Here is a 17548-nt window from a genome sequence, read left to right on the forward strand (position 1 = left end):
GTTATCTAAGGTCATGTATAGATAAAACATCCTAGAATAAAGAGCCTTTGGCTCCTCTTAGCATTAAATAAACCATGTTAATTATTATGAATAGGCTTATATCAACAACAGCCCACACACTTGGATGTCACACCATCGTGGTATTGCCATTTGCATGCTTTTGCTTGGGTCAGGGTGAGAGATAATGCAATTCATTTCAATGTAGTTTTTATACAATTACAGTAAAAACTCTGAGTTGTTGTTGCACAACTTTATTATGTAAATTATCTCTTGGTAAAAGTTATTTTCATTATAGTGTTAGTGAACACCTTTCATCTATAAAATCTAATGCAAAACTTACTCATAAAAAAAGTTAACAAATGAGTAGTACAGTAGAACCTCGATAGTTCGACACTTTGTGGACTTAAGGGATGTGGAACAATCAAAATGTCGAACTGCAGGGAGTAAATGGAGTTTAATATTCAGGAAAGTAAAAACACAAGTATTATATAGGAATCAACCAAATTTTTTGAATAATAAAAAGCTTAACAGTTTTTACTGTTGGTTGAGTTAAGTCTCAAGTCAACAATAAATGACAAATTAATGTTAAAGTTAGCTTACATCACAATAGTAACCATTAAATTTCACTTGACAAAATAGCCGTGTCAAATTACCAGGAGTGTCGGAACTATCGAATGTTTACTGTAATATTTAATTGTTAACACCAGTTTTCACTTAAAGTAAAAAAACTCATCCCTCCTAATCTAGTATTAGTTTTGAAAATTTGGTTTAAAGTAGTTTTTAACAAGAAAAGGTTCTCCTAACTCTATCTCTAAAAGCGAACTCTGGTTTTAACTCTCTCTCTCTAAAAGCAAACCCTGGTTTAAAAAATACATTTTCTTTATACAAGAATGTAGGGTTAACTGTTTACTTTACAGCTAATTCCAAATTCCGTAATTCAGTTAAAATCCTACAAATACTATAAAATAGTTTATTTATAGCTTATAAGCTATAAACAAAAATAAAATTGTCAAATTGTGTTAAAATGAAACAACATCATGTTTCAGCTTTTTTTTTAAGTATGGTAGGACAGATCCCTCTCCTAGGCCAGTATACCCACTCTAGTTTTATCTTTCAATATAGATTAAATTGTTGGTCACTTAGATTATATCTACTAACAAAAAATAGATAGTAAATCAAACCAGCAACACATTTATGTAGCACTCTTTCGACACCTGATCAGCAAACATACTCACCAGGCTCTAATGAGGTGCAAGAGGATTAAATAAATAATGCAATTTGAATATCGCTTCAGAACACCAAAGTAAAAAAAGAGAAGCGGGCCTAATTGAAACCTTTCTCAAAATCAAAATAATTGTATGGCAATACCACAAAAGGAATTCTACCACAAAGGAGACACTTCAGAACCATGTGTTTGTCAACATGTAAAGTGATATACCTGATCTCCGGCTCCCACAGAATCTTCAGAGCGATTGACGTGAACGCCAGCGGCTATGTTAGGCGATTGTTGGTCCAAAACAACCATGACAGCACATGTCTTGTAATCAAAACCTGCAGCCAAACCAGTGATTCCAGAGTTGCACGTGCTCTCAACTCTTGAAGCTCAAGAACCCCGTGCAACTCTACCAATCCTTTCTAGGATTATGACATTTTCCCTTTGACAATCCCAGTCAGGATTATTAGTACATGCAAATGTATTATTAGAAATATATTAGAGAACCACTGATGACACATCTGTTCACTTTATTTTGGTGGAAAACGCGCTATATGATCCCGATGAAACCCATGTAGTGATTATTGTCTTTACAACCGGGTTGCTATTAGTTAGTACCTTTTAAAGGTAATGACAAAGGAACTATGTGATACAGAATTGTAGGCAGTAATCAGAATCCTTTTTTAAGGATTTTGTTACATACCGACAAATTCTAAATCAGTAAAAAAGCGAGTTTGCAAACCCAAATAGAAAGAGTCCAACGGTTAATGGGCATTCTTGCCCCAATTCGATGTACGGTACCATGCTCTTATATTCTGTACCTGATCACCGGCCCCTATATCTTCATCGTCTTTGTCTTTGTGAACTCCTTTTGCTATGTTTGGTGACTGTTCTTCCAAGGCACACAGAACGTTGCACGTTCTGAAGTCAAACCCTAACCGAACCAAGTAAATACAATTTGTTCTACATCTGGTCCTTATCAATAAGTTATCTTTAGTCCTATTATCAATAGTCGACCTTAACTATATTAAAAAAAGTTTCTGCTGATAAAAAAAAATCATCCTGAAAATGGGGGGGCTTTGTCTAAAATTTTAAAATAAAATATAATTTTAATAAAATACCTAAACTGTTGCTTGGACGGATATTTGTAATTTAAAAACTACCCATCAGAAAACCTAAATGTACGTTAGTTGCTTCTTATGCAAAACGTTCTGCACCCCGTTCTTTTTATAACATGTGATTTTACTAACTTAGTAGGGTACGCTAACACATTTTTTTTAGGAATAAATTTTTTATTTGTAGGTCTTGTTTGTTTTAGAAGTAATCTGACATCAGGTTGCTTTGGCTTGTACATAACAGTGTAAACACTACTGGCAAAAAAATTAAGACTTGCAAACTTATTCAGGTTATATTGAAATTATTTTTATGGTTTTAAAGATTGATGTGAGTTTAAATTTGTTTGTTTTGTGTAAAATTTGATTTTTTTAAGTAGCCTAACTGCTTTATATCAAGCCTTGGTACAGCTATGAAAATATATTCATAAGGCCTAACAGAGTTTGAAGCACCATTAAATATCAACAGCCTTCCCTACCTTTAGATGAGTCGTCATATCCAATGTGTTTGATGGTGTCTCTGACTACTTTTTGATAGTCCACAACAGCTTTTGATGTGATTTCACCACAGAGCAATACCATCCCTGTTTTGGTGACAGTTTCTGAAAAGTTCCAGCATTGATAAACACACTGTGCATCCTACATTTGATCCCACCTAATCAGTGTGGAAGATATGTGGTCTTAGTTAACACTGAGGAGGTTGCTTTTTGACTAATATTTAGCCAGGGCCAAATGTCTTACAAACTAAAAAACCAAGCTCTTGTCAATGTGCATGCTGGTAACCTAATCCTCAATGACAATCATTGTAAATGCGAGATACGGTAACATATTTACACATTCCTATTCATGTCGGAAATGCATTGCAGGTTTTAGTTCAAATCTTTTAACCCAACCTACATAAATTACCGTCACAATGTTAACCTCTGATAACTCTTCTCTTGGTTTGTATAAAAATTAAAAACTGAAAAAAAAATAAGAGTGATGATTAAGTTAAGTTTACTTTGGATAAACTTAGGCTATCATTTTTGCATTGTTTTCATTGTGTCTCACAAATCTGCTCTTAAATTACAGTTTTATAAGATTAGGCCTATATAAAATAAGATCCAAAACCTAAATTATCTAGGCCTATCTAGTTTTAAGTGGTTCAACCTATTTACATAACATAATTACAAGACTAGGCCTAGAAGAACATTATTAACCTTGCAAGTCCCGACTTTTGCATTAAGGTCAAAGTAAAGCCCCAACCCAAGATTAACTTTGATGAGTTTGCAGACTAATAAAAAAAAATTGAATTTAAAATCCAAAGTGTGGTAAACATACATAAGTGACATTAAAATCCATAAGTTTAGGATTGCTTATGTCCAGCCAAAAGGAGAATATAAAAAAATAGTAGACGGTACAAAAAATGAGGTTTTAAGAAAAACATATTTTACATTCATTTTTGAGTCTCACCTAATAAGTTAGGCCCTATTTAAAAACTTCTTTATAGAACTGAATATATACAAGTTGAAGACAGTTTAGTCTCATAAAAAAATATTCCTGCCACAGCAAACCTGCTGAATAAGCAAATTTCCATTAGCTTTATTGGATTTCTACTGAAATATTCCATTTGGAATGTTAGATTAAATAGAATTAAGATCCCTAGAGGGGACAGTTTCATTTTGCAAATCAAAAAATACTGTACCACGTGATTCTCCAATACCAACAAGCCAATATCAAACAGGTTACATTTTTGTTCTTCATTGGTATGTTTGTGTGTCAAATTCAAATTACACTTTGGTCGCGTAAACATACCCATGGGCTGGTTGCGGGGCTAGCGCTCGGACATGTATATGCAACTGTTGGATGCAAGTTTAAGTTAGAAAAACATAAATTATTATGATCCTAACCACAGAAAACATACTACTAAACCCCAGAATATTCACCGCGTGGGGCTTTGCCTGTCAATTCGTAGGAAGCGCCACCAGCATTGCTATGCTGGTGAATTGTATGCTGGTAGTGCTGCCTACGAATTGACAGGCAAAGCTCCACACGGCGAGCATTCTGGTATTCTGGATTATAGTAGTATGTTTTCTGTGTCCTAACCTACAGGTTTTAATAATCAACTAATTAATCGGTAACTTATGCCTATTTAAAATTTAACTTACCACATGCAACTTTAGCATTTGGATCTTGTTTTAGGTGAGCATCCAATATAGCATCACTTATCTGATCACACATTTTATCTGTAACAACAAAACGCCAAATAAAGAAAAGAAACCTATCAATTTATATCCAAGTCTTTTCAGTTTTCTTTTTATAAAGGCGGATCATGGTAAATAGGACAATTTACTGAGTGGATAAGTGACACCAATTACAGCAGTTGACAGGTGCAGGGTGGTGCACATATCTATTTGCAAATTAAGTGGTTCCAGCATGCAATGGGATCCATGGGAGCTTTTCAACTGCCCGCCTTTCTAAAAATGTTCTACCAAATAATTTGGCAGTTGCTAGTCGCTCGCCAATAGGGCTACAATATAATATAAGAGGAACCACAAATATCTCATAGAAGGCAATTTGTTTTGGGTCCTCTAAAATCAGTTCAACTATGGAGACAAACTGCTTTAACTGACTGAGAAAATGCTAACCTAGTGAATAATCGCTGATATCATAACATAATGCAATATAAATTACAACTCTCTTAGGTCAATAAACAAACTATTTCACAACCGTTATTCTTCTAGATATTGTCAATTTCCAAAATGTAATAAAATACCTACATAATAATTTATTCATAGGGTGGAGTGGGGTAAGTGTGACAGCGGGGTAAGTGTGACAGCGGGGTAAGTGTGATAGCCGGACATCTTGTTTTTGGGAATCGCTGAAAAAAATTGGTTTTGTCATAGAAATAATGTTTGACATATAAGGTATCTAGTTACATAGTTTTTTTTATCAATTTAGTAACTACTGTGTGTTGATTTTATTGGTTTATATAAGTCCGACATTTTAGGTCAAAATTGAAGTTTGTTCGGAAATTTTGTTTAATCTGTAGTTATTTTCAATTTTGACCAATTTATATCAAACTCAGAATTTTAAAGAGCCTAAAAGCTAAACTTTTAGAAAAAAAAATATTTAAAACATGTACAAATTTATCATTAAATTTAAAACCACATGTCACACTTACCCCGGAAATTTTCAATGGCTGGGGCAAGTGTGACACCGACACCCGGGGCAAGTGTGATCTGATGTAATCTGATGTTAATCTGTGTGATCTGATGCAAGTTTTTATAAATTTCCGCAGATTTGTAAGTCTTTATTTCATTTGTAAATATCTCAAAAAGTAAGAATGATAGGGACTTAAATCAAAATGTTCCTGAAAGAGCACTAACTGGGTATTTATCACAATTGCCCCATTTACCATTAAAAGAGATACAGGATTTTATAGAGGTCACTATCACACTTGCCCCGACCCCATGGGGCAAGTGTGACAGCTGGCAGGCATTTTTTGTAAGTAAAAAAAAAAAATAGTGAAAGCATAAGTTTATCACATTGGTTTTTTTTTACCAATAAAGATATTTCCGAAGTTTAAGTGTTAAAAATTTCAAGTTTCTAGCTTTAGAAATAACCGAGAAAAAAAATTGTAAAGATGAACTTTATGATTTTTAGGTCACACTTACCCCACTTCACCCTATATGAGTTACGCTTACAGGGTTGTTACAGCTAATACAAGATTTTGGAGTTTCTGAAACAACATCTAGGCCACAATTTATCATCGAGGTTAGCGGAGAGACAAAAGTTAACTAAAAAGATAAGTTAATTACCTATTTCACCCATCTTGTCTTTGATATAATTCTAGAGTTAACTTTCAAAGATTCATTCATAATGCTGACACACTTTCTTTATAGAGCTAAAGGTTTTAAGAATATGAATTGGTAATGTACAGCTGATCGTTCAGTTGTTGTTTAACAAGTCAGAATGTAATCAAAAGACAAAGAAGTTTATTAAAATGGATTAAAAAAAGCGTAATCTATTTCAAGTGAATTTGTGACCAGAATGCAGTAGGTAATCCAAATATGGTACCATAGATTGGCAATCAACAAATTCAATTTATTGTAAAGTAGAAGTTTAAATTGGCATAAAAGTAACAGTCTCAAAACAAACATAATATTTGACAGAACGGTTTATGAAAATGGATTTTAAATCTAGGCTACTTTTTTGATAAATTAACTTAAGTAACTCTTTAGGGTGCTATAAGTTTAGATCTAAATCGCCAAATTTGATTGAACTTCAATGAGTAGTTTTATTTAGCCTACTTAATGACTGTCTTACAAAATTACTTTTAGGTTAGGCCTATCTTGGAAAATTAAAGATATACATTATTCATTTTGCCTCGGGTTTTAAGCACAATTTGGACATGGGTCACCCTCCTTTATTAATTAATTGGAAAAATTGGCCTAGCCTACTAGGTAATAGGTCTACTTAGATCATTTTAAACATCATTAGGCTGACCAAACGATTGTATTCTATATGAATACATTTTCCAGTGGAAATCGGAAGCAAAGGGTTAACTTAAATATTCAAATTCATTTTCTTTGTGTATTTCTACGCCAATGGTATTTTATTTACAATTCTAAATTAACAAAGTATTATTTTGTAGTAATGGCGGAAAGTAATAGGCCTTACATTTAGTTAAGAAAAACAACATGGCAGAAGTGTTATAAAACCTAAAACTGTTTTTCCTGATCTAATGCAAGATTGATTCTAGTGTGCTAGAAAATTAACATGTTTAAAACATGTTAATTGAATGGTGGTTTTCAATTAGCCTATGTAACATTTAGAGAAATCTTATTACGGCATGAGTTTCTCACACAAGCAGTGTTATTGATAATTGGGATCAAAGTCTCATCTTAAGTTAGTTCCTTGTGGAATGGCCTATGATATAAACATTTTTTATCTAAAAACAGAAAGTTTCCACAAGATATATTTAAGTGAACTAAAACACTTCATAATTGTGTCTGATTATTTTACACAGCAAGTAGGTCTATACAGTAGACACTTTGATAAGTTAGTTTGAAATTGTTGGGCCATGCAAATAAATTTGAATTATCAAAGAGATTGATTTATCGGGGTAAAATTAAAACATTCGATTTACAAAGAGTTCATATGTGAAATTCTGTATCATGTACAGAACCTAAACAGCATGTTTCTGTTATTGTAGGCCTACTTTAAAACAAAAAACAGCGTATGTGTAGGTTGGTTGGTAAAAATCGGCCTAGTTATCTTACTAAATTAAATTACAATATATTTTGGAATCAACTTGGACTGTGCTAACAGGAGGATGTTTAAAGATGTTAAATTATGAAAGGAAGGAATCTCTACTTTCGAATTAAGTACCTACGTATAGAGAGTTTAAAAGCTGACAAAAATTTAAGCTTAAAGTTAAGCTTGACAAATTAGCCTGCCCTCTGCTTGGACTTAATGAGTATGTATCAAAATGCATGGTAAAACTTTTACATTTTAAGAGATTCTTTGTGGACTTAGCTTTTATTGGAATTATTCAAAGTTTTGATCTATCGAGTGTTGAATGACATCTCTTTAACCGGACAATTTTTATCAGCATATCGGTTTAACTGGACTAGATCGGCAGGAAGTGGCCAGTACTAAAACGACTGTTCTTGTAGGAAAGATTTGGGACCAGTGATCACGCGTCTAAATACAATGGTTTATTAAGTTTAAGTCAAATACTGTATATGCACTGCGTTCACAGACAAAGGTTGCCCCAAGCGGCAATCGATTGCTTTAAGTTCTGACAAGCAAGCAAGAACGTTTTGTACTTTTGAGGATGTAGCCAAACTGAACGTGGGTAATTCCATTCTCATATAGGTATTTAGCTTAAGTTACTTCATTAAACTTGCCTAAGAAAAAATACCTCACTTTATCCAATAGGCCTATCAATTGAGGAAATAGATGATGGTATTCCGCAAACCTACCTCTTCCATGGTTAATTGCATGAACACCAACTTTCCTTCAACGAATTTTTTAATCAATCAAGCAAAAATAACCCTTCATCAGTTGATGAAGACATTGTCAACAAAATACTAGGCTAATTTTTACTTTAGCTTGACATAAAAAAATTCTCAAGCGCTGAATTTATGTTACTTTTGTAACCAGCTTTCTTTGTGTAAACACACCCTAATTTGTAGGTTAGTAACTATAGGCCCTATAGCCTAGGCTACTCATAGCATGTAGTTTAGGGAGCCTTCTCTTGTATCTGACTGGCTGATTTTGACGCAAGCAGCGCCAATGTTTTGATACACCCATCAACAAGAGATTGACAGCTTAACTACAGGTCAACTTCTGTTACCGAGGCCATACACAACTAAAGCAGGAAACCCGAACTAAGTTATGTTTGGGTTGAGATTTGAATTCAGTGAAAACAATTTCCAATAAGTTAGTAAGTGCCCTAACTTTAAAAAATGGCATTTTCCTGTTAGAGGGAACATTCAAGTAGGCCTAACTTAATACCCCGGCAAGTTAAACTCGTCAAGTTAAACTTGTATGCAAAGCCTTGGCCTAGATTCTAACCTAAGGCTGCGCTCTACCCGTCTGGCACGCGCAAATGCAAGGGGTTTAGTTCTTACTGATTTTAGCCCCAATTGTGAACTGATTTAAAAGATCTTGGTGTCATATTTTTTGTTAAATATAGGCTAAACTTACCTTATTGTAGTTTTGTAGTTTTTTAAAATTTTGATAATTCAAAAAATGTTGAGCTCAAAGGTTGGTAAAAATGTTAAAATAAGTTACAAGTTTTTTTTCACAAGTTTTAACGCATACAAATAATTTTTGGAGAAAAAATAAAAACGGGGAAAGTGCAATTGATTCTTAAAAAGAAAAATCTGCAGTCACTTTATTAAAAACTTTAAGAATAACGATGTAACCACCCAGATTTGAAAGGTTTGCAAGCGCTCTTCATGGCGCTGTTCAATGCCATGGTATAAGGACATCGGCGTTCAGCAACTTCGTATTGAGAAATCCAAGCTGAGGTAGAGCGCACCCTTAACTAAGTTAAGTTAGGTTACTTAACTTAATAGGCTTACACCAGTGAGCTTGTTGTTGCCTAATGACCTTGTAACTTTTGTTTGCAAAATCTAACCCTAAAGATATGTAACTTAAGTTAAGTTTAGCAAGGCTACATCTAAGTTATGTTAGCGTTCATTGGGCTTTGCTTGATCATAGACTTTCAAAAAATTATATCACAGCCAGGACTACTTAGTTAACTTTAGGCTAACTTAACTTAGATAAGCTACATAGACTCCCTTTGTAAGTTAAAATGAGAACTCTTGTCAACTTGATACCTAAGACTAAGTTTAACAAAGGTTTAACTTAAACTTAACCATGATGTACCTAACTTAAATGACATTTTCCAAATGACAGACTAACTTAGCCATTTAGTTTCTATAAGTATTATACCGGATAAGTTTACCTAGAGCTTAACCCTCCGAGTGTCCATAGTTTAGGCCTTAATGTCCACCTATTTTTGGCCCCTTTGCAAGGTTTTATTAAAACGGATCTGAGAAGCTTAAAACAATGTTAATTCTAATGTTCTATATACCATTTTGTTTGGAAAATCATGGGCTTCAATATTATATATAAAACATAAGGAACATTTGTTCAAAAAAAAATTTTTAGGTAAAAAAAAATATAATTTCGAAAATTTTCAAAAAAAAAATAAGTTCGCGCTCAATGAAATTGTATAAATTATAGGCCTATAAATATTTGAAAATAGCCACTTTGTTCTAAATTTAATGAGGATTACAAATATATAATCATATAGCGAGGTAAGTTATCAAATAAATAAGTTATGAGCGAAAAACGGATTTCAGTACATAGCGTTTAGCTAAGAATGCATAGCCTAACCATAGCAAGGAATCTGGCTGATAATTTACATCAATATCACTACCTACTTCTTCAGGATCATCAACCAGCACTTCAAAACCACTTAAATCTTCTTATAATGCACCACGTATATCACTACTTTTGATTTTTAACACTAAAACAATGATAAACGTAATAAAACACATCAGTCATCGGTCCGGGGGAACCTAGCTGTTTACAAATACACGCACGTCAGCTGTCTGCTACAATATTTTCGGAACTAAAATGAATAGCGCTTAGAGACAGACCTCTGGAGAAAGCTTAGAATATTACGGAAAGAACGATACCTAACTCGATCCAGTTCAATCCGATTCAGTCAGTCATAGAGCCTTCGCCGTAAACGATGTTTGTGCGTCTTAAACTCGACACGTGACCCTACACAAAGTGTGTTGTGCGTCTTAAACTCGACGCGTGACCCTCGGAGGGTTAAATGAAGAGGCAGTGGGGGGCCAAAAATTAAGTTAAAAAGGAATCAACCACAGATTGTTACTAAGTAACTTAACACTAAGTAAGTTAATACCGAAACCCTAAGTTACCCAGGCTGACACTAACCGAAACCCTGGGTCTGTGAGACACCGCATTAAAATACACTAAAACGCTGGGCTTCTGAGACGGGCATGTTATGAACGGACAACCTGTCAAGGTCACGGCAACCTTGCAAAATGAACAAACAATACCGTATATCAACAGGTAGGGGAGGAAAAGGGGGGAAAGTATTGGGGGAATGGAATCCCCTAAGTAAACAGTGTTACCAACATGCGTTTGTGAAAACTCCCGTGGGCCTGTCTGACCGGGGTTTCGGTATTACTTAACTTATTTAGTGTTAAAATTAGGCCTACCTCCTACACTCATCTCCATTCATACTTGGCTTAAAATAGCGGACGGGTACAGTTTCTTAACTGGGCTATGCTAATATCGATTGAAACTATCGATTCGATTAGTAAACCTTCATGAGATTTTTTCACCATCAGCAAGTTTGGTTGGTTAGGTTAGGTTAGGTTATACTAGTTTAATTTTATAATAGAGATATTAAAAAATGTTGATTATTAATCAATATTTTCAATTTGATAGATTCAATCAATACTAGCATAGGCTAGCCCAGTTAAGAAACTCCAAAATAGCTACTTTGTATGGTCGCCATTTCATTGAAAAGTACCTTGTAAAAAGTATTAAGAAAGTACCAAGTTAGGAGCGGCTGCACTTTAGTTTACGTCCTACATTTACTCACATAGCCTAAGTACTTATAGTTATACTTAGCCTACTGCAGTTTGGTTAAGGTTAGGTTTAGATTAAGAACAGTTTCATTTTATAATCAGCTGTATTAATGTAGGCTACCTATGAATAAGTTAGTAACTTAAATGTAGGAGTAGGACGTAGGCCTACCGGTAAACTCAAGTGCAACCTTAGGAGCTTACTTTATGACTTGGGTATCCAACAGAATAAGTTAGAATTAGTTAAGTTACGTAACTTGGATGGCGAATGATAGGGATTTTTAACTTATACGAATTAACTTAGACTACGTATAAAAAATGATTCTAGGCATAGGCCTAAGTTATGATTGACTTGATCTCTAACTTCTTTAAAAACCCTAAGTAAAACAATGTTTATTTATTTATACGGTAAACACCATTTTTACAGTCAATAATACATGAGATTCATAATAAATATTTATAAATATTTGTTTATGTTTGGACCTAGACTATCCTACCACTAGGCCTAAACTTAGTTCAAATTTTAGGTCCAACCTAAAAATTTGTCTGAGGAGGGGTTTTAATATAAACTCCGACAGTGAATTAGGGAGGCTTAGGCCTACCGGTGGCTTATAAGTAAGTAGGCCTTAACCACAGAAAACATATTGGCCTTAACTTACTTAGCAAATCCACCAAACAAAATCTTGCCTAAGTTAGCAACGATTAGGATTAATGACTGATGCAAGGGAATGTAAATTTAACTTCACCGGAGCAAACATGCCTCGTGTTGGCTGACACAATAAGCCGCAAGCACCGAGACGCCATTCATAATTGTCTACGTATCTAGATTACGACTAAGTTTAGTAAAATCAATTAAAAACTAACCTGGATGTCCCTCGCCGACGGATTCTGAGGTGAATAGAAACGTTTCCTCGTCTGGCGTTTCCTCCATGTGGCCGTTTTGAAAACCGTTGATATATTTGTGAGATGATTCCGGCATGGCACTGAAATGAATAGACGGCGCAGAGTAAAACGATGGACGAGGTCGATTCCCGACGAATGCTAGTGTGGAAAAGAGATGGAGTGAGAGAAGATCCCTCCTATTTATAACCTCGGTGAGGTCACGTGACACTGCCCGGCGCACTGGCAAGGAATACCGAGCTGGTCTGAAAATTATAGAAAACCCTCCACAAAACAAAGCAAACTTAAACCTAACATTCATTCACAAAGTGGCATAACTCTGTTGAACGCGATGAGTAACTCACGTTAAACGTTGAATGTAGTTTCTAAAGTTATCTTGTCTTGTCTTGTCAAGTGATAAATTAAACGAGATCGCAGATACGCAGATTGCCCCCACTCCACTCCTCATTACACTAAGTTAGCACTAGCAGTAGTAGTTTGAGCTTCCTTCAGCTTCAGCTAATAAGTTAGTTGATTTAATTATGGGTGAATGATGATGGAATACTTGAGTAAATGGGTCTAGGAGAGAAATCTATATAATTCTGTAAGACCATATTTTTACCAGAAAATTGTGGACGTCTGGTATAAGTCGCAGAAAAGTCTTGATCCCAGGGACTCGGGAAAAATAGCAGGATTCCCATAAAGTTGCCAGAAAACGAGATATAACGTAAAATATCCACCATAGAAATGCATGTGGACTGAAAAACGTCTGCATTCTATCAGCTGTTACTTATTTATTTGCAATGTTTTTATTCCGAAAGTCAATGTTGGTAAATAATGAAAGAAATCCACAAGTGGTGTACAACACTCATTCCAATTAGTTTTGCCATCGGTGTCATTTGGAGGCTTCTGATTGACTAGTTATGCTTCAAAATCTAAACCAACTAAATTCATGCAATGTTTAGGCCTAAAAGCTAAGGGAGTATGTTTTATCTATGGATATATATATGCTTTGCTTGGTGCTAAGAAAACTGGATGAGTAATAATTGTTCACACACCAAGAGTAAAATTAATAATTCTCATTCCAAAAGTTAGAATTCCAATGATTTCAACGGATATGTCATTTGAGTTTACTTTTTTGAATTTAAAATATGGATTATGATTGTGAAACCATTTGGCATTTATAAAAAATATACTAATTTAAACCTCTATGCCCAATTAATAATTATCATCAGTAAGTAGATCCAAACAATTTATTTTTATTTTTATGACAATCAGTATAGTGTCTAGAGCTAGAGCCAATTTTTATTCTAGCTAGTTCTTAGGAATTTTCATTAGAGATTGTCACAATGAAATCCCCTCCAACCTTCTCAAGTTAAAATATAAGTTAATAGTAGTGTTTGCTGATATGGTAAAATGACACATTATCTGCTGTCAGAAGTTAGTTGTAAGAGACAGTCGAGTACTTTGAACCTCAACATCATATGATAGTGAATATATCTCTTAAAGGTTACCTCCAAGGTCCCATATGTTTCGATTAAGATTACCATTTTGTGGTATACATGGATGAACCATTATACATCCCACAAAGTACATACACATCATTTGTAGGAAACATCAGTCAAACATATAGTTTACATTAATTCCTCTTACATTATTTTTGTTGTTGGATCGATTGATCAAAATTAAAACAATACCCCCGCCGCAGCAAACCTGTACACTAAGCGAATTTAAATTTGCCCAATTGGATTTATACTAAAATACTTCTATAAACAAGACATATTTATTTCCCATTAAAATTCTAAATAACATTATAGGCTATTATTTAGGTTTGCTGCAGTGGGGATGGTAAAAAAAGTGTTTTTGACTAAATGTTATGTTAATAGTGTACAGGCAAGGGGAAACAAATAAATTTGCCAAATTTGATCAACATTTATCCATATAAACAAGCAAACTACCAGTTTACTAATTTCCATAAGAATAACTTCAGATTTTGGATTTACAATTTTTGTAATTTTCTCCAAAACCAATCACCATACAAAAACACTTCAATATGTGATGTGGAAAGCGAAAAGGGACCTCTTGTCGGAGATGCAAAATTTTCAGTACGGCCAATACAAGTAGTTAAGGTTGAAAATATTGAATTTTGGGTTTTTATTGATTGTTATACCTCATTTAACATAGAACATGACAGTATCGGTTAAAATATCGAATTGAAGATGCAAAAGGTAGAAATAAATCATTTTAGTTAGCCTCTGCACGGTCTGAGAAAAGGTACCTCTGGTCGCTCAATGTTATTTCGCCATAACGACAAGAGGTCCCATTTCTAATATTCACTTTTTAAACAGATTTTAGTCCACAAAATTAATTGTCCTGCATTCTAGTGGAAATTTAGAGAACAACAACAAAGTTCAGCTCACGGAGACAGTGCCGGATTTAGGGTACTTGCGGCCCTAGGCCAAATTACTTGAGCGGCCCTCCCCCTGTGGTGGAAATTCCTTGCGATCGCGGAAGTAATCGTGAATATCTCCTATGCATCAAGGGGCATCATCACTGACACCCGTGATCATGGATGAAATCGTGAACATCTCTCCTAAACCAAGTCAAAGCCATCATAGGTATCCGTGACCGCGGCTAAATCTTTAACAACAAAGGGCAAAATCTTCCCCCGCGGGCTGCAACAAAGGGACATCATCCTCGACACTCACGACCACGGCGAAATCTTGATCATACCCCGTGAGCTATGACCTTGAGGACATCATAACCGTTGCCCGCGACCGCAGTAAAATAGTGAACATCTCCCGCGGGCCGCAATCACATGGACATCATCATCGACACTCGCGACCATGCCAAAATCGTTAACATCTTCCGCAAAGCAGCAATCACGGGGACATCTAAATCGACACTTGCGATCGCGGCAAAGTCGTGTTAAAAACATCTCCCGTGGGCTGCGATCATCATCATCATTGTCTCCCGCGGCCGTACCGAAATCGTAAACATCCCCCTCGGGAAGCCATCACGGGGACATCCTCATTGACACCTTTAGCCGCGGCGAAATCGTTAACATCTCCCGTGAGCCGCAATCACGGGGACATCATCATCGATACTCGTTACAGCGGCTAATTCTTGAACGTCTCTCGCGGGATTCGATTATGAGGATACATCACCGTCACCCGCGGCCACATCTAAATCGTGAACGTCTTCCGCGGGCCGCAATCATGAGGATACATCACCGTCACCCGCGTCCGCGGCTAAATCGCGAACGTCTCCCGCGGACCGCAATCATGAGGATTGATCACCATCACCCACGGCCGTGGCTAAATCGCGAACGTCTCCCGCGGTCCGCAATCATGAGGATAGATCACCGTCACCCGCGGCCGTGGCTAAATCGCGAACGTCTCCCGCAGTCCGCAATCATGAGGATAGATCACCATCACCCACGGCCGTGGCTAAATCGCGAACGTCTCCCGCGGACCGCAATCATGAGGATTGATCACCATCACCCACGGCCGTGGCTAAATCGCGAACGTCTCCCGCGGTCCGCAATCATGAGGATTGATCACCATCACCCACGGCCGTGGCTAAATCGCGAACGTCTCCCGCGGTCCGCAATCATGAGGATAGATCACCATCACCCACGGCCGTGGCTAAATCGCGAACGTCTCCCGCGGTCCGCAATCATGAGGATAGATCACCGTCACCCGCGGCCGCGGCTAAATCGTGAACGTCTCCCGCGGTCCGCAATCATGAGGATAGATCACCGTCACCCACGGCCGTGGCTAAATCGCGAACGTCTCCCGCGGTCCGCAATCATGAGGATAGATCACCGTCACCCGCGGCCGCGGCTAAATCGCGAACGTCCCCCGTGAGCCGCAATCACGGGGACATCATCATCGACACTCGTTACAGCGGCTAATTCTTGAACGTCTCCCGCGGGATTCGATTATGAGGATAGATCACCGTCACCCGCGGCCGCGGCTAAATCGCGGACGTCCCCCGCGGGCCTCAATCACGGGTACATCATCATCATCGACACTTGTGACCGCGGTGAAATCGTGAACATCTCCCTCGGTCCGCTGAGACATCATTATGGTCACCCGTGATCGCGGCAATCTAGTGGTTTAAAATAAATAATTTTTTATCTATAAAAATGTTTTTCTCAATCCTCTGCGGCCCCCTTTTGCTTGCGGCCCTAGGCCGCGGCCTAATCGGCCTAGTGGTAAATCCGGCACTGCACGGAGAACAAAATATCTCACTTGCGGTCCCGACAAGAGGTACCTTTTCTTATCTTATGGAGAAATAACATAGGACCGACAAGAGGTCCCTTTTCTGAAATGTGATTTTTTCTACATGCTTCAATAAAACAATTATTTAAATGAAAACTACCGTTAGTTAAGACAAAAATTTGTATTGCTTCCAAAGAGGACATTATAAGCTTTCCTTTGATACCAAAATCTTTTCTTGAATAGAAAAACACGGTTTTTATGCGTATTTGTAATTTTGAAATCAGTTTTTCTCAAAATGACCCTTTTCTATAACAAAATTTCAAAGTTCTATAACTTTAAGGGGAAAAAATCATACATGCGTGGGACTTTCAACAATTGATTCGGAATTTAATAACGAATGCGAATGTATATATAACTCAAAATCGAAAATTCCCGACAAGAGGTCCCTATTCCCTTTCCACATCACATATATTAAATTATTTTTTTAAGCTCTTTAAAATGATTTCAAGAGATGTTGGGAAATTTTATGTCTATAAAAAATGGGAAAAACCAATTTCTACCCCATAAGACCCCCCACAAACACATCTTCCCATGGTTCGATCATGCTGATTTGCTATAAGATTCAAGATCATCCTGACTTAACACCTTCAACACAAATTTCATGGAAATCGGACCAAAATTACTTGAGTTATCATGTTTACGGACGTACGTGGTATGGTTAGACTTTAGAGCCGGGACTGATAAACTTTTTCATTTTGATGTCCCAAAAATGGATTATTTTGAGGGGCAACTTAAAAATTTAAAATGTAAAGCCCCATCAAGTAGTGGCACCTCATTTTCAAGGCCATTAGTTATAAAGAATATCGTTGAAAATTAGCTAGAGGGCTCTATCTCAACGCATTACCGAATGGCGACCGATTTTATTTTTCATCAGCATGAGACATCTCATGTAAAAATATACACCAATATACAGGGTTAGTAAAAAGTGTGGAG

The 17548-nt window shown here is 36.4% G+C and overlaps 1 protein-coding gene across 2 annotated transcripts in view; it reads right to left on the reverse strand.

Annotated features, from left to right (window-relative positions):
• The window catches only part of LOC128990176 (S-adenosylmethionine synthase), a 28600-nt gene extending 16040 nt beyond the window's left edge, over positions 1-12560 (reverse strand). Inside the window, exons 1-4 of one of the 2 annotated variants that reach the window (XM_054412470.1) lie at positions 12315-12560; positions 4473-4550; positions 2805-2927; positions 2035-2147 (exon numbers count right to left, since the gene is read on the reverse strand). In XM_054412470.1, the coding sequence (XP_054268445.1) occupies positions 2035-2147; positions 2805-2927; positions 4473-4550; positions 12315-12429 (429 nt within the window). In that variant the 5' untranslated portion in view covers positions 12430-12560. Of the gene's footprint in view, positions 1-1438; positions 1552-2034; positions 2148-2804; positions 2928-4472; positions 4551-12314 lie in introns of both variants that reach the window. The other variant, XM_054412463.1, reaches the window with a different exon arrangement.
• Between the last annotated feature and the right edge of the window lie 4988 nt (positions 12561-17548).

The sequence above is a fragment of the Macrosteles quadrilineatus genome, unplaced genomic scaffold (genome assembly GCF_028750875.1).
Source record: "Macrosteles quadrilineatus isolate MER2022 unplaced genomic scaffold, UCM_ALF_1.0 Scaffold_1__1_contigs__length_201487025, whole genome shotgun sequence".
In the NCBI taxonomy this organism is placed as follows: Eukaryota; Metazoa; Arthropoda; class Insecta; order Hemiptera; family Cicadellidae; genus Macrosteles; species Macrosteles quadrilineatus.